Source organism: Lagopus leucura, unplaced genomic scaffold, assembly GCF_019238085.1.
Source record: "Lagopus leucura isolate 7727_CA_CO unplaced genomic scaffold, USGS_WTPT01 Super-Scaffold_100018, whole genome shotgun sequence".
Lineage (NCBI taxonomy): Eukaryota > Metazoa > Chordata > Aves > Galliformes > Phasianidae > Lagopus > Lagopus leucura.
In genome coordinates this window covers 13,544,776-13,562,462 of record NW_024962272.1, presented here as the reverse complement: position 1 = coordinate 13,562,462, position 17,687 = coordinate 13,544,776, and the positions used below count along the sequence as shown (strand labels likewise).

Sequence of the window (17,687 nt, the reverse complement as noted above, 5' to 3'; positions counted from 1 at the left end):
AAGAGTCCAAATACTAACTCTACCATTTGATCAACTTAGTGAAGAGTGCACTGAAACTTCTTCAGGTTCACAGCAGTTTTTGAATCTTGTTAATGTAGCCTTGCAGTGATTATTTAACAGGCTTTACTTTATGCATTTTATAGGATGGGAAATGATAGCATGAGTAATTTCAGATAGCATAATCTTTACTGTGCTTAGAAGGTAGGATCTTGTGGTTCAATAACAAATACAAGGTTCTAAAAATGACAGTAAAAACTACAATTCAACATTTATTTTTTAGATGAATGTATACTTTATTTTCAGCACAGTGTCTGCGTGTTACATACTTTGTCAGCTTACAGAGAAATCCAAACGTCTCTCAGAAGAGCCTCACGTTACGACACTGAGTGATCACACGCTGCTTCCACGGGAGGGCACTGTACAAGCACTGCAGGGCAGTGTAGAAACACAGCTTGGAAATCCCTTACATCAACATTTATATTGATATTGGCTTTCCAGTTCAATCGGCAAAGTAATTTAACACATGATATCAAATTAATCACATTTTGTAGTTAATACACTAGATATTAATTTTTAATCAATTTGTCCTTATAATTGCATCCCTCTGAAGTTTGTACCTTCTGGTATATTCCACTTGTGTCCACTGATGTGATGCTATCACAATCATAAACAAATACTCTGGAATGCTGGCCCAACATGCCAAATTCATGTAATAGATAAGTCCCAAAGCTAAAAAGAGGAAAGATTTATTGTGTGGATATAAATCCACCTGAGAATTCCCCACATGACACCTTCCCCTTCCTGAAGGACTGTAAATACTTCTGCAGTTTCTCCAAATCCACCTCTCAGAGCAAATGATAACCAGCCTCAGGAATCCCCTTCACATTGTTGCAGTCCCACTCACAATGGCACAGGAAGTTAGAGATACCATCTGTTAGCTATCACCCTCTGTGACTGTTAGATCTGACTCACACAATGAACCTGAAAAGAAATTTCCACATTTGTCACGCATTTCCACAAACGGAATTTCTCTCAGCAAAAGTGGGATTTATATCTCCCTATCCCACGTGGACACTCTTACTTCAGGGGAAAAAAAATACCCTTTCTGAAAGCACTTTATTCCCCTTTTCCTTTTGGCTCTCACTTGAATCTACAAGAGGCAAGCTTGGTAATAAGGTACCTGGGAATCATTATATGTCTTATTTTCAACTTAATAATAATTTGTTTAAAAATGTTGTGGGTTTGCATAATTACAGCTCTAGATCAGCTGTAGGCTGCACCTAGTTTGATATCATCTGTTTGCAAATGAGATTATGTTTTCTTCTGAACAGAACTGACAGTTTCAGCAATGTTTAATCAACCAGCACTGACCTTTCTTCTCACATGACAGAAATTCGTTTTCAATAAATGTTTAACTACTGATTTCTAGGGGAAAAGTTCAAAATGTGTACAGAATCCTATTATCTAGTCTGAATCTACCCTCTTTTGGTTTAATCCTATATTAGTTTTACAGTTACCACATAGCATAATTGCTGTAGGAATTCTCATGTATTTTAGGATACAAATAGAATTGTTCTGCAGTCCAAGGATTTTCTGACACTTGCATTCTCTACCTTTTTTTTTTTTTTTTTTTTTCCATTTTGCTCCTGTTATTTACACTGTGTTCCGAGGAACTGGCAGATGAAGTCACTGTCCATCATATTTGAAAGGTCATGGCAGTCTGGTGAAGTTCCCACTGTCTGGAAAACACATAACCCCCATTATCAAGGAGGGAAAAGAAAATAAGATCCAGGGAACTATAGGCCAATCAGTCTCACCTCTGTGCCTGGCAAGATCATGAAGCAGATCATCCTGAAGGCCCTACTAAGGCACATGAAAAATAAAGATGAGGTGATAGGTGGTAATCAACATGGTGTCACCAAGGCCTGACAAACGCAATGGCCTTTTATGGTGGAGTTATAGGATTAGTGGTTAAAGAAAGAACAACTGACATCATCCACCCGGACTTGTGTGAAGTGCGGATGGTCACACTGAGAGAGTTGCAGTCAGTGGCTGTATCTAAGAGGAGACTGGTGAGGAGTGGCATTCCTCAGGAATCAGTGTTGGGACTGGTGTTATTTAACAGCTTTGTAGACTACATGGACAGTGGGATTAAGTGCACCCTTGGCAAGTTTGCAGGTGCTTGGTATAAGCTGAGTGGTGCAGCTGACATGCTTGAAAGATTGGATGTGATCCAGAGCTTGAGAAGTGGACATGTCAACCTAATGAAGTTCAGCAAGGCCAAGTCAAGATCCTGCAGCTGGGTCAGGGCAATCTCAAGCACAGATACAGGTTGGGCTGAGAATGACTTGAGAGCAGCCCTGAGGAGAAGGATTTGAGGATGTCAGTTGATGGGAAAGATTCAACACGAGCCAGCAATGTGCACTTGCAGCCCAGAAGGTAAACTGCATCCTGGGTTGTATCAAGAGAAGTGTGACCAGCAGATCGAGCGAGGTGATTCTGTCCCTCTGCTCTCATGAGACACCACCTGGAGTACAGTGTCCAGTTCTGGAAGCCCCAGCACAAGAAGGAATGGAGTCGTTGGAGCAGGTCCAGAGGAGGGCCACAAAGATGATCAGAGGGCTGGAGCATTTCACCTACAAGGACGAGAGAGCTGGGGGTCTTCAAACTGGAGAAGAGAAGGCTCTGAGGAGACCTTGTAGAGGCCTTCCAGTACCTGAAAGGGGCCTACAGGAAAGCTGGGAGGGATTTTTTCTAAGGACAGGTAGCAACAGGATGAGGGTAAATGGTTTTAAACTGGAAGAGGATAGATTTAGGTTGGATATTAGAAACAAGTTCTTTACTGTGAAAATAGTTTGAGCAGCCTGGCCTTGAGGGATGTATCCCTGCCTATAGCAAAGGGGTTGAAATTAGATGATCTTAAAACCTTCAACTCAAACCATTCTATGATTCTGTGATCTTCTGGTATTACCTTAAGATATTTGAAAATACTGACAAAGAGACAAGAATTTCTCCCATGCTACAGCACTTGGTAAAATTACTAAGTTCTCTTTTAGCAAATGTATATTTGGGAATTGATCAGAATCACCTCAGGATATACCCATGTTATTGTCTAAATAGAGTGCAGAAAAACTGAGCCAGATGTCTTGGCTTGATAACCATTTCTCATACTAGGGAACAAACCGTATAGTGCAGACTCTGTCTGAAAAGTTGTGTGAACATTAGGCTTACGGAGCTAAGCTTTACCTTCTCGCAAGTCGCAAATGTCCTTGACTACTAGATCTTAATTATTTAATGAGAAGTCCACTTTCTACAGATAATAAAATCCCAGAAATGACCTGTATATGGGCATACTCTTGGACCACGGACATGAAAATATGTTGTTTTGACTTCACAGACCATAGAATCATTGAATGGCTTAGGTCGCAAGGGATCTTAAATATCATTGAGCTCCACCCCCCACTATGGGCAGGGCAGCCACCCACCATATTAGACTGCCCAGGAGCCCATCTAGCCTGCCCTTGCTGTCTCCAGGGTTGGGGCATCCACAGCTTCTCTGTATAGATTGTGCAGTGCTGCACTTCAGAAAATTATAAACACAATATAACTGATAAAAATAATTAAGTTACCTCTCCACAGTGGAAATGCATATCTGGATGGGCGAGTATAAAACCAGCATTCTTTCAAGTGACTCTCTCAGTTCACCATTTGCTTGTTTCTACCTGATTTCCATGGTAGGAATGGAGGAGAAAACTCTTGCCCCAGGTCCTCACCACCACCAACAGGGCATGGGTTTCCCTCAGAACTTGACGAGATCTTCCTGAGAACTGTTAAGAGGGTGAAATCTTAGGTTGCAACTGCTCTGATCATGGCTATTTTATACAAAAGTATAGCTTTTCTTACAGGTTACTGGTATACTTGTTAGGGTCTTCACAATAAAGGTCTTTGGTCCCCTTGTTTTCCTAGTTTCTGTTTACAGGCTCTCGTCTCTACACAGTTTATGCCTTCTTATCCAAGCTTTGCAGGATGCTTGTTATTAATTGTTCTCAACAATTTGGACAGATGTAGTTGTCACAGATGGGTGTAAAGAGCTAATAAGATGTTCTATAAGGCTTCCAAAAATCCACCAGCATCTCCAAGAAACACCTTTATGATTCTAGTCTGGAATATGAAGTACTGAATCATCCCCTTCTGAAGAGCATGACACCTACTTAAATCTGTGGCTTTCAGTCCTGCCTATAATGCTGGGCATGGCTGAATTAGGCCAAAGCTGTGTGCACTGGGCAGTAGTAGGTGTTTATGCAGACCTCTAGTGTAGGAAAGGTATGGATAGACGAAAGCATATAAGCATGTGAAGATGTACCCTGCATTTCATAGTATATGGAATGATTTGAGCCTGTGACTTCAGTTTTCCCACCCAAGTCTGTGCCCTTCCAAATAATGGATAATCTTAACTAGTGTAAATAATCACAGTTTCTTGGACTCATCTCTTCAGATAATGTAAATATCAAATTATGGGCAACAGAGGAATTCTACGTTGTAACAAGTAGACCACTTACATCCGTATTTGTATTTTTCAGATTGAAGAGAAAGATTGTGCTCAACTGTTGAGTAAGCTTGGTTTAGTGTGTACATTTTTTCTGATCAAATATGCAGTGAAATGTATTGTTTTGCTTTACAGCACAGTTCAGAAGACCAGAATCAAAAGCAGTGGGATTCAGGAGGGTCTCGGTTCCTGGGGCTGTTTTGTAACAACAGTATTTCATAGAATCACATACACCCCGAGTTGGAGGGGACGCACATGGATCATCGAGTCCAAATCCTGGCCACACACACGACCGCCCCAAATCCAAACCCTACGCCTGAGAGCGGTGAGCAAACGCCCTCTGAGCTGCAACAGCCCGGGCCCGTGACCCCCGCGCCGCGACCCCGCAGCCGCCGGCTCGCTCCGTGGCGCCGCGCCGATCCCAGAGAAGGACCGGCCGCTGTCGATTGCGGGGCGGAGCGAGGGGTGGGAGGAGCGGGGAGCGGGCGGAGGGGCGCGGTCCCGCCCTCGGATGTAGGTGCGGAGCCGGCGGCGGGACCGCGGTGTCTCTTGACCCACGCCGGCAGCATGACGGACCGCTCCGCCTTTGACACCAATGTCATCACCATGACCCGCTTCGTGATGGAGGAGGGCCGGCGGGCGAAAGGCACCGGGGAGTTCACCCAGCTCCTCAACTCGCTCTGCACCGCCGTCAAGGCCATTTCCACTGCCGTGCGCAAGGCCGGCATCGCCAACCTGTGAGTGACGCTCCTGCCCCGCGCAGGGGATCGGGGCTGCCGGCTGGGCGCTGCGGGAGGTGGGATGAACATAAATCATCGGGCTGCGCTGTCGTCCCTCCGCTCTTCCCACCTTCCTCTCGGGACTGCAGCAGCATTTCGGACAGCATCTCCTTCCAGGAGCAGTGAGCTGTATTACTTGCTTTTTGGTCCCCTTAGCAGACGCTGCTGCTGATGGACCCTCACACACACCTTCATCAACTAGGTGTAGGTGTTTTGAACAAGAAAACCAAAGGAGCGGGATGAAAGGCAAAGTGTATTCAGTTGAGTTATTGCTCAGTGGAGTTAATAGCTCATATCAGTGCACTGCTTTGTGCTATGTGGCGCCTCATCAAGCTGTGTTAGTTTTGAAATCAGACCTCACGAGGTGCTAAAACAAAAGTAAAACTATTGTAGATAACAACTCAGTGATATAAATCACCGTAGTATGGATATAAACTGCTTCATTACTTAATGAAAGATGTAGCAGTACCATGCTATGTACACACTATGTAGTGGAAAACATAGTATGGGTGAAGGCAATACAGAGTAGTATTTATTACAAAGTGTATACTACTATTAGAGAGTTGAAAAGTTTAGTGAAGTTAACAAAACAAAAGCAACTCCAGGAGACAATAAGGATATTCCACTTGATGCATTTTTGAAGTAGTTTGCTCTGTCTTGACTTCTACTTTTACATGATTCCGATCACTTTCTCACTGTTACATTCTAGCTCCTTCCAGCGCCTGCTCTTCTGACCATTGAGGACAGGGATTCCCACCTCCACCCTTGTTTGCTATGGCTGATGTACCATTCCGCATGTCTCCCTTTGCTGCTGTGCTGAGCTACCGCAGGCTCCATGTCTGTGCACTGCGTGTCCCACAGGCTGCATGCTGGGCATATCCCCTCTCAGCCCCAGCACTTTGGGTGTGGGATCTGTAGCTGCTGGGCACATGTGTAGCATACTCCCTACCTTCCTCTCCAAAGTTAGAGTTGGAGGTACAACACTCTCTAGAAACGCTTTTGCACTTGCAGAAAAAATGTTCAAGGTGCCATATTAGAAACAGAGGCAAACAGATACACATAGGGAGTCATGGCAGGTCTCCTGCGCACAGCACACTGCTGCTTTCCTAAGTTCAGCATTATTGCAAAAGACCTGAAATACCAGTATTTGGATTGATCAGTATATCTTGACTGAAGTACGTTGCAGAAATCTCAACGTGTGCAGAACTGGGTCTTTGTTTTTCTCTGCTGAGAACTGAACTTCCTGGTCTCTCTTCTAGACGCTTTCAACATCGCCTATCACAAGGTCTCCTGGTACTTCCTGATGCCAGACAGAGTAGTCCTGATTAGCTGGCAAGGCTTTATTTGTGTTTTGTGCTTGTGTTTCTCAGTTTTATTCTCGAAGACATGTTTATAGCTTGAAGTGAAAAGCTGAAAACACTGAACCATAAAATTGTTGATTTACGTGTGAGCAAAGTGTTTGTTCTGGAATTTGTACATGGAACAGCTTATCAAGAGCAAATTATGCTGAGAAGTTACAATGTAACTCGCATGGTCACATTCACTTCTTAAGTATACAGTTTCTAGCAAAATCTTAGCTTTTATAGTAAACAGCTGTGACTGGAGATAGGATGAAGGGACAACATTTGCGTCTTATAGTTTATATAAAGTAACCCAGTTTTGTAATTCAGCCTTCACAGCCTGCTGTAGCTGTATGTGTCTATAATTCAGGGACTATTGAAAAATGATTCCTTATTTTGTGTACCTCACCTTCAGTTCTAGATTTTTCATGACACAGGTAATGCTCGCAGGTATCAGCAAGGATCCATTGGACAGCAAATAAAAAACAGGTGCAGAAACCTGAGAGATCACCCCTTAGTACTGTTTCCTCTGCACGATGTTGTTCAAGCACAGACTTGTCAGAAGTGGGCTGCTTTGGAAGCTGCAGTGCCCTCCTCTGACCAGTCGCTCTCTCCTTGCCTTACTTAGGTATGGGATTGCTGGTTCTACCAATGTGACAGGAGATCAGGTGAAGAAGCTGGACATCCTTTCCAACGATTTGGTGATTAACATGCTCAAGTCATCTTTCAGCACATGCGTTATTGTGTCAGAAGAAAACAAGGATGCTGTAATAGTGGAAGCTGACAGAAGGGTTGGTAGTGTTAAAAATTCTCAGTACTCGATTTTGGATCAATCTTTATAATGGTATCTTTTCAAATGTGGGAAATTGAAACTGAGCCAAAAATTTCAGAGACCACGTCCTTTTCCATATAGGCACACACAAACCATTTTCAGTTAGGTTGTTCTGTAGATGCGTGTGTTCTCCTGTCCCTGTGTTTGTCCTGTCTGCTATTTCTGTTCCCAAGACCGGATTTTTAAATTTGTTTCTCTCCACTTTCTTTCTTACCTACTTTTTCCTAATTGCAGAGGAAGTGTTTTTCATGTTTCTTTCTCCTGATTTCTGGAGCTGCACTCTGAGTCCATCCAGCACTTTTTTAAAGGAGCTGTATCAGTAAAGCACTGGGTACCTATTCGTTGCAGATCAGATCTTCTGTTCTCCAGTTTAGGCAAATTCTCCCAGAAGCCCTGAAAATAAGATTTTACAATGACACAAAAAATCATTCTGACTTTTTGATCTTAATTATATGTCCTGGTCTGCATATACTTCTTGAATGCTTGTAGTTCCTTTTTGCTGACTAATATTCTGGCATTTAAAAAAATCTGAGCAAAAAAATATAGAGAAAACAAACAGCAAACATAATCTAGGAAGTATAACATTTGTTATACAACAAAGCAGTTGTCTCTTTCTTTGCTGAGAATCCCTCAAAATGTATTGTGTTGGCGTTGGATAAATTTTAAGTCTGCTTTAGATCTGAATGAATGTGATTACTGATCCTCACAGATCACTGAGGGAGGTTCGATGCTAATGCCTCTTTTTAAACAAAATGTGAGGTAATGTGGCACTTTTCTCAGAATTCCTACCCATATGATAGCAGAGTATAGCATTTCTGGGTTTAAAAAGGTTTCCAGTTTACAGGATTGAATTGAATGAAAAGCAGACATGCAAACACAGTATGCATGATTATTAGTGATTGTGGACAGGATAAGGGAAAAATGAGCTACATAAAAAGCACAGCTGTTTTCCCTGTACTGGCAGTTTCCTTTGTCTGCAAGAATCCTTAATACAGCCATAGGTAGAAACCACTCCCTTCTGGCGGGACGAGCATCCAGCCCACAGGGCAAAACCAGGAACTGGCTGCAATAATTTCTCAGTGCCTGTCCATTTCTGAGCAGAGGGCTTTGTTAAGCTGTTAAAGTAGAATATGCAGTAAACGTCAGGTATCATTTAATCCCTCTAGTTTTAGCTCTTAATAATAATAATAATAATAATAATAATAATAATAATAATAATAATAATAATAATAATAAAATATTCTTGTCTTTTTCCTTAAAATTCAGCATGCAGTCTCATTAGGGGTGAGAAAATGTAGGCTAAATAATAGATGTTAGAGGATATCTATAAAAATGGATCAGCATTAACTTGATATACGAAACTAAAGTAATTACTTAACTATTTAAATAAAAAAAATAATAATAAAAATAAAAAAAACTAATAGCTTCGGTGTTTCATCATTTGTTACTTACTTTAAGGACTCCCCAGATTCCACTGTGGCACAAATCACAATTGTAATCAAGAATGAAATGCAGGTCACATTTCTTTCAATTATAGAATTCTGTTCCTTCGTAATCTACAAGAGCATTTTAATTTATATTGATTTGGAAATGTCTGTGAATGTTAACCTACTGAATACTTTTATTTGTAGGAGGTAAGCAAATAATGTTACTATCTGATGTCACACGTTTTATATTTTTAGGGTAAATACATAGTCTGCATAGACCCTCTGGATGGATCATCTAACATTGACTGTCTTGTTTCCATTGGGACCATCTTTGGCATCTATAGAAAGGTAAAATGCTTTCCTATAGAATGGGAAACAATATTATTGTGCACCTTTGAATGAAATAGAATTGCATATGAAAATTTAATAAAATCTAACTACTTATTTGTGAGAGAGACTTTCCACGACTGACTGTAAGTTAAATCTGCTGTTTCAGATGCTTGTATAAAAGATTTGCATCACTGTATTAGGAGATGAACATTAGAAGAATATGGAAGACTTGCTGATACTTAATTAGTCAGCTAGAGGAGTCACCCCTTACAAACATAGCTAATATTAGATTCATAAATAATTTTCTTGAGACAAAATACCATGTGATTGTTATCTACATGGGAAATGCACTTTCAGGTTTTCTTTTTCTCTGTACTAATAGTTATGTTAGCCTTAGGACAGGCTTCAAATATAAACCAGAGCTGAAATATGGCATGTGCATTTGAGTGTCTAATTCACTCTGAAAGGCAGAAACCTTGTCTGAAAAGCCTGAAATACTGGATTTACATGTCACAAGATGGGGGAAATAGTAAGTCAGATAAAAACACACCCAACTGTCTGTTTTAATCATCTTTTGTATGTTCTCACATCCCTCAAAGTAACTATTTTCCAATTCGTTTTTTGATGAAGCAAAGGAAAATAAAACTACCCTAGGCATTTTGCTCAGCTGTAAACTCCGTGAGTCATTTTTCATTGCTTGCTTTTCAACTATGCCTTGGACCTTTGCTTTGAGTTGTGTTCATCACCACCTACAAGGAGGTGCGCAGCTCTATATTATCATCTTAATCCTTTCCTGTTTCCTGCATTCCAACAAGTCTTATATAAGAGCATTTCTAGATGAATGTGTTTGTCTCTTCCATATAATTTGTTCATTATACATAATGCATACAATAATAAAACACATCTACTAGGAATCCTAGTTGTAAGCCATGAAAGCATTTGTGCTTGGATATGCAGTAGAAGATTATTCCTATCTCAGAGTTCAGTTATATTATATACCAGAGTTAAAAAATGAAGTAATTTTTTGTGCTCCTTAATCTAGGTATCCCCTGATGAACCTACTGGGAAAGATGCTTTACAACCTGGGCGTAATCTTGTGGCAGCGGGTTATGCTCTCTATGGGAGTGCCACAATGCTGGTACTGGCTACTTCTACTGGAGGTGTCAACTGTTTTATGCTTGATCCGGTGAGAATGTCTTCTGCTTGTTTGTTTGTTAGGGATGACAAAGTACAGTCTGTAAGACTCATTTGTTCATCAAAAAGGTCAAAGGAGCAATTTTCAAATTAAAGTTGATGTGGACAAATGAAGTACATTCTGTAACCTGTCAAAACTAAGATCAAGAGATTTTTGCATTCTGCCTGCCTGCTGCAGTCAGTGATTCAGCAATAGAAAGACAGTCAAATCAGGGAAGCAGATATACAGTGTGTGTCAAATAATGTGGCATTTAAAGCAAGGTATTTTATGCAATGCAGAATGCAGCTGAATATTTTTTATGCCTTTTTTTTCTTAATGCTAGGGCCTTAGTAAACTGTTGAAGCAGATATTCTTAACTTTATTCTATATTTTCAGATCTCACTGTGATGAGTAAAAGAGTAAGTGATGTGTGTGAATGTGTTAGACATTGTAGAACACATTGATGTGTAAGTTTTAAAATCAAAGGCATACTGACCACAGCAGAAAGTTGTTTGCTATAATAACCCATATTTGTGTTATCAGTTAACCAGAATGTGGTACTTGCCTGCATTAAGGTTTAGAACCTGCAGCTGTCAAGAAGCAGGAAATACAATATGGTGCTCCTTGTAAAATAAGAGCTTAATTAGCTGCATGTGTTTTTGTTTATATTCAGACAGGAGACAGCTTTTAGCATGTATGAATGTTATTTTGTTTGCTTTAACTAACATAGACATTTACATCATTGAAAATTAAATAGCCCAGCTCTTGGCTACAGAGATCTCTTGGCTTCAGTCTTCTAGTTAGCCCAAGCTAGGACAAACTAGAGTGTATTAGTATCTATTTGGAAACATTTGCACATTGCTTCACCTGGCACTCTCAGTTTCTGAACTCTTCATAGTCATTCCTTTGTTATGAGTTTAACAAAAGTATGGAGAGCTAAATGAATTTACAGGCAACAGCATTATTTTTTTTTATATAGAAAACTAAGAGAAAGCTGGAAATGGTAGTATAAAGAAGCTTGCATGACCCCAGGATTCCTGCTCTAAACTGCATCTAAATAGCAAATACCGCCTTCTTCACAGATATTGAATCATTAAAGTAGGTAGCAGCTCTAGTGATTATTTCCTAAGCTGTGTATATGATTGGCTTTCACTTTGTAAATAAATGAGAAAACAACATTGACATGTTATGTTTCTTATTTTTAGGCAATTGGAGAATTCATTTTGGTTGATAGGGATGTGAAAATCAAGAAGAAGGGGAATATCTACAGTCTCAATGAAGGCTATGCCAAATACTTTGATTCTGCAGTCACTGAGTATCTCAGGAAGAAGAAATTTCCTGAGGTAAAAAGTGCAGTTTCAGAGAATCTTTCTGATCACAAGTTACACTTAGCAATTCCTGCTTTAACATCAGTTACTGCCTCATGTATGACATTCCGGATCTTGTTTGTTTTCTTCTTTTTAAATCTATTTAAAATGTATCCATGTGTGTAGGACTGCTAGTTAGAGCAGCTGATCTTCAGTATTACCTTCCATCTCTGCTTTTTCTTCCTTTTCTTCTTTATTTTCTGATTTTCTATCTTAATCAGGGGCCTAAGTAACTGTTCTTGAGTTAAAACTGGGCATTCAGTGGTAGAGAGTAAGTGTCATCTGGTGATGAAGAAACATTTTCTACATGCATTTTAGGTTGCAGCTGCCCCACTGCCGCGTCTGATTAGATACGGAAGGATGTTGGCCTTGTGCTCAGTAATAACATGGGCTGTGTCCCCAGGGGCCTCTCACGTGAAAAGTTTATGTTCTTTCAAGTCTGCTTTGTGGTCATGCTGCTTCCTGGTACCGGAAGGCCTGAAGCTCTGAGGAATACCCACAGAAACATGTCCATTCTTATACCTTCCTTCTGTCCTCACTGCAATTATTAGGTGAATAACAATGTCAACATGTAGTATTTTAATGTTCATCTCCACATTCAACTTCTTGAATGAAGACTGGTAATTTCTTCTGGTGACTTCTAGGTTTAAGGTGCTTTTTATCAAGATACTAAAATGATACTGAAAGACACTATCTGAGTATATTGAGGAACAAATTTTAGTAGTCAAATGTTAACTTTTTGTTGACAAAAGAGCTCTGAAAACTGAAGCAAAAGGGTAAAAAGTATTACTAACAATTACTTCTTTTGCTTTTTTTTTTTTTTTTCCTCATTACAATAGAATAAAAACCCAACACCACTTTCCACCACTTGATCTTTTTGCTACTAAAAATGGAGTGTTTTCCAAGGGTTAGAGCACTGATGGAGAGCTGGATAGCATTGTCTGCTGTTGGCACAACCACTCATCCATTCTGAGATCTTCCATCAGTTCTTTTTCTTGGACTTTCCCAATTAGAAAATGAAGAAGAAACTGAGTTTTTAACCTAAACTACTTGGAATACTATGAATTGCAATATGAAGGAGTTAGATGTTACAACCACTAAGATAAAAATAAAAGACTAACCTGATGTGCTCAAAAGTTATGTCTATTTGAATGTCTTTCTATAGGATGGCAGTTCACCATATGGTGGGAGGTACATAGGATCTATGGTGGCTGATGTACATCGCACACTGGTGTATGGAGGAATCTTTCTGTATCCTGCTAACTCCAGAAGTCCTAAAGGAAAGGTAAATCTGCAAAAGTACAATTACAGAAGAAGTTGCATTACATAGATATTTCACTGTCACAGATAAGTATTTTGATTCCAGAATGTAATTCTTACAACTTGGAAGCTTGTACCTCTGATATGCACATATAACCCACTGTTTGCACTCTATCACAGGAGACAGCAACCTATTGTCAGACTCCAATTTAGGGCTGCTTCTAGCCTGTGTCAACTGATTTTTCTTTACATTCACATGAGTATGGATCATTAGTAGGAACACACTAGGGAATGTTTGTTTAAGCAGTCTTCTCCATACCATCTCTGCCCAAACACTGGTATCCCCAGTTAAGTGGAAAAATTATGAAACTAAATAAAGGGCTCACACTAATTCCAGCTGAAATTCCTATTACAATCCGAGGTATCAGAAGCTTAAATGTAATGTGCTCCTTAAGAGAAGCTCTGCTGAACAGGGAAACCTCTATATCTTTTTCTTAGTGGTGCTGCCTCATCTGGAGGAACCATGCTTGGCTGCTTCTGCAGGGCAACAGACAGTCCCCTGTGGAAAAGCACGCTCTTAGGGGCTGACCGGGTGACTATTTATTCAGCAAAGACCTTTCATCTGTTTTGTAACTGTCCATAAATTATTGCTTCAGGTTGCAGATAAGATGCAGTTACTCATTAGGGAAACCTAGTGGCATACTCAGGGTCACTGTTTTTCTTACTATATGATCTGCTGCCTTGTTAAAGGCTGTGCTTTACATATGTGCTTTATCTCTCTGTAAAGACCACAGTGCAAACATGAACTGTGGAGAAAGCACTCAAACTGAGCAAATCCAGCATTCTTTCTGCTTTGTTTACAATAAAAATCCACACAATTCTGGAGTCAAGTTTATATTAACTATGGAGTACTACAAGTGTTGACTGGCTTTAAATCAATTGCCAGATAGTTATGTGATTGTGAGCATTGCCTGGATTGACCACTGTCATTTTGATTTTTTGTCTTACAGCTGAGACTGCTCTATGAATGCAATCCTATGGCTTTTGTTATTGAGAAAGCGGGGGGAATAGCAACAACAGGGCATCAGTCAATACTAGATATAGTGCCTGAGGATATCCACCAAAGAGTGCCTGTTGTCTTGGGATCTCCTGATGATGTGAAGGAGTACCTGGAAATTGTCAAAAAACATGCAGCTAATTGAAGAAGGCCTGCTGCAGTCACTATGCAGATGGGAAGGAACGCATTAAAGCTAAACCAAAGAACATATTGCAAGTCTGTCAGACCTTTGTAATAAGAAAGGGGATAAGCCACATTTTCATAAGCTTTTTTTTAAAATGCGGTTGTACTGTAAAACAAAAGGCATTAAAAGATTGTATTAAAGGAAGCATTGAAAGAAAACAAGGGGAAAATGTTTGGGTTTTTTATTTATCTTTTTTAATTACACAGAATCACTGATACAAGAAAAGATTGTGCTATGTTCACTGATACCTAACTTTCTCAAACAAACAGTATGGTTTCCAGAATATCTTATTCTGTCCTCTTCTAAAGATCTTACAGCCTCTTACACTGAGTAGCCCTTCTTTGACCAGTCCATAGTTCTTTGATGAAAATATAAAGTCTAACATGGATGATTTCACACATTGTTTCTAGGCCTTACAAGTTATTCAGTGTACTTCAGTGTGGACTTATCCTAACCAAGAGTTAACATTTGTGAAATATGCACATTAATATATGATAACTCTGATACATCCTGTTAATACAGCCAGCTAGTATTCCATCAGATCTAGGTATATAAGGATGGGAAATGGAAAATGAGATATCTTGGAGGAGGATTTTGAATTTCAGAAACAGCATGTGCAGCTTGGTACCATTCTGCTCCATGGCCATCATCGCCATATTGCCAGAAATTAATCTGGTTGAAATAGAACATCTCTTCTACTAGCAATTCTCACCTGGTGTTCTTTGTGTTATTTTGAGAACATGCATTACCACAGAAGGAAAGAATTGTGCTGTGGAAGCAGAACTAAATTGTGAAGATTCCCATAAAGCATGCCTGCATTTAATGAGCACCATTCAGAGCATGCTGCTGGGAACACAACATTAGTGCTTGGGAGCTAGATGGATTGTTCAGCTGTCCAGGACTGCAAATGCCTTATAGGGTCTGGACTGTCCTGACCATCCCCTCTTAGCTCTCACTCTGCCTGTGCTTTAGCTATCAATGTTGTGAAGACATGTGCCTGGTCCTGAGCAGCACCTAGCCCTCCACAGGCCATGCTGCAGTCTGGAAAACAAGGAGGCAGTCAGGTGGGAGAGGACTCAGGCCCATGTGGCCAGGCAAATGGGACAGCTGGACTACTGCCTGCGTAGTCACTCTCGTATCCCAGCCTTTTCACCACAGGCTGTCTTGCTCATGCTAGGGCCAGTGCTGCTCCCTCTGCCTACTCAGGTTGGACACCAGACACTGGGGTGTAGCCATGCTCTCACTTTTGTAAAAGAGATAAAATACAGTTTTTGCATCTGTTTTATCTTTTCTTTGTGTTTTTGAAAGGAAGAGGGAGTCTCCATTTTGGTTGCATGGAAGTGCTGGGTGTGGGTGGAGATGTCACTTCCATCCTGAAGCACTTCTGGGGAACTGCTTGGCTCTTCCTCCTGCTTTTCCATGTTTACTGGCTCTAGCATTAGCTCATTAGCTCTAAAAGGCCTCTTGTTCACCAAATCAGCCATAGCAAGCATGGTGCTAGGAAGGACTCCGCTGATGTTTTGGATGCTGCTTCTAGAGCAAAGCATGTGACTGTTTCTACATTGCAGAATTTATTTAGACCCTTAAGGTTTTAATTCAATTTGTTCTCAGAGCCACAACTGGATACTTTCATTTATTTCATTAATTGGACTCTAATAACAAGAGAGCTGGGAGCCCTTACAGTTTTTGGTTGTTTTTTTTTTTCCCCACTTTCCACAGATCAGTCTGGACTACAGTGTCTCACCAGCCCATTGCCCAACTTTTAAGACAGACAGCACCCAACAGCAAGCCATTTCAAACATCGATAGTAACTCCTCAGCTGTATTCCACCCTCAGCCCCTTCAAGAATCCTTGGGCTGCATACATCTATTTTTAAGACAACATACTGGCAACAGGGAAAGGTTATAGAAAGAAAAGCAATACTGCCTGTGTTTACCAAGACATTTTCCAGTGTTTTGTGTTTTTGCTTTTTTTTTTCCCTGTGGGTTGACATTTTGTAGTGAGTGCTTTGTTGTGAGTTGTTTCTTCCTTTCTATCTGTAATATATGTACCCATAATAGGAAGAGCTCCCATGCAGCCACTTTCAGGGAGAACTCCTCCATCAGCTCATTCACAGTTCCTTTGCAGGGCTATCCTGGTGTATGAGAGCTGTGCAGAAGGGCTTGCTTTGGCAGGGCATCCATCTTCAGCTCCACCTCTGGCCCTGCTCAGATGCTGAACTATGGCATTTGGTGAAAGGTCACCAGCTCTAATTTCAGGCAGCACCATCCAAGCAACTAACATTTATGAGCAGTTAGAAGAGGTGTCACCTTTACGGTGCAGGGATACCCTATACACCAATGGCAGTGGGAATCAGCTTCAGGAACTCTTGTGTAATCACTGTATTAGGAGATAGATCTGCAGACCCATCAAATTAAGTTGCTTTATTTTTAGTATCCTTTCTGTCCTATTACAATCCACTTTATTGACACACACTTTAAAAACAATCTTATTTGTTTCTCTTCCACCTATTAAATAATAATATTTCATATAGATTAACAGTAGGGCTTTTTATCATTTAGAGGATTCTTACATATTTATATAACCACATTTCTTACTGAAGAAATGTTGTTCAAGCTGTACCTTAAGGTGTTCTAAACTTACTAAGAACTACCCACAGCTGTAGAAAGCATTTGGGAAGTTTTCAGTTAAAAAAAAAAAAAAAAAAAAAAGAACTAACAAGGGAAACAATGACCTTTGAACACTCTTTGAACTGCTAACTCCAAAACAAACTTCAGAAGTGGTTCTGAACTTTGTCTTTTTGACCAGTGTGCAAGATCACTTGGAATCAATACAAAGGTCTACACGTGATGTTTTTGACAAATGTTAGAAGCCATAGTACACAGACGCCCACACCATTGACAAATTTTATTTGCTAAGTTGATGAGGACCCCAGTGCTACACAGGAAAGAGATTTTGCATTAAGAGCATTTTAGTACTCCTCATGCTGAGAATCATTATGATGATGAAATAACTTGCAGAATGTAATGGTTGTATTTTAAACCAGCAGATTTGTTTACACATCTAATGTGAATCTTTCCCTTCTTTTATTCATAGCTTCACCGTGATCTATCCCACAGCTCTGTAAATATAACTTTTTTTGTTTTTGCTCAAAGTCTCTTGAAAGAAAGAAAGGCTCCTGTCCTGGCAAAAGGTGTTCTAGAATACGTGGACAGCCTAACAGACTTTTAACTAGATCACAGAAAATAGAAAATGTTCCAGATAATTTTCATTTCCCACCTTTTTGTTTTTGAGGATGGAATCTGCTTGCTACTCTATCTGAGAGGTCCTGCTCACCAGTCCTCCTTACCCTGAGAGTTGCCCAGTGACAGAGCAAGAGGCAATGGGCACA

General features: G+C 40.3%; 1 protein-coding gene across 1 annotated transcript; it reads left to right on the top strand.

Moving 5' to 3' along the window:
- Window positions 1-5,073: 5,073 nt before the first annotated feature.
- Window positions 5,074-14,454, top strand: FBP1 (fructose-bisphosphatase 1). Its single transcript, XM_042877314.1, has 7 exons — window positions 5,074-5,283; window positions 7,294-7,456; window positions 9,180-9,272; window positions 10,297-10,440; window positions 11,634-11,771; window positions 12,961-13,080; window positions 14,066-14,454. Exons 1-7 carry the CDS (start codon window positions 5,114-5,116, stop codon window positions 14,255-14,257), a joined length of 1,020 nt encoding a protein of 339 aa, XP_042733248.1. The 5' UTR covers window positions 5,074-5,113; the 3' UTR covers window positions 14,258-14,454.
- Window positions 14,455-17,687: the final 3,233 nt, after the last annotated feature.

What these genes read in the sequence shown, in the direction of transcription:
- FBP1 (XM_042877314.1), top strand. Translation starts at nt 5,114, where the DNA reads ATGACGGACCGCTCCGCCTTTGACACCAATGTCATCACCATGACCCGC. An exon ending in AAGGCCGGCATCGCCAACCT is followed by an intron (nt 5,284 to 7,293) that starts GTGAGTGACGCT and finishes TGCCTTACTTAG; the next exon opens with GTATGGGATTGCTGGTTCTA. An exon ending in GGAAGAAGAAATTTCCTGAG is followed by an intron (nt 11,772 to 12,960) that starts GTAAAAAGTGCA and finishes GTCTTTCTATAG; the next exon opens with GATGGCAGTTCACCATATGG.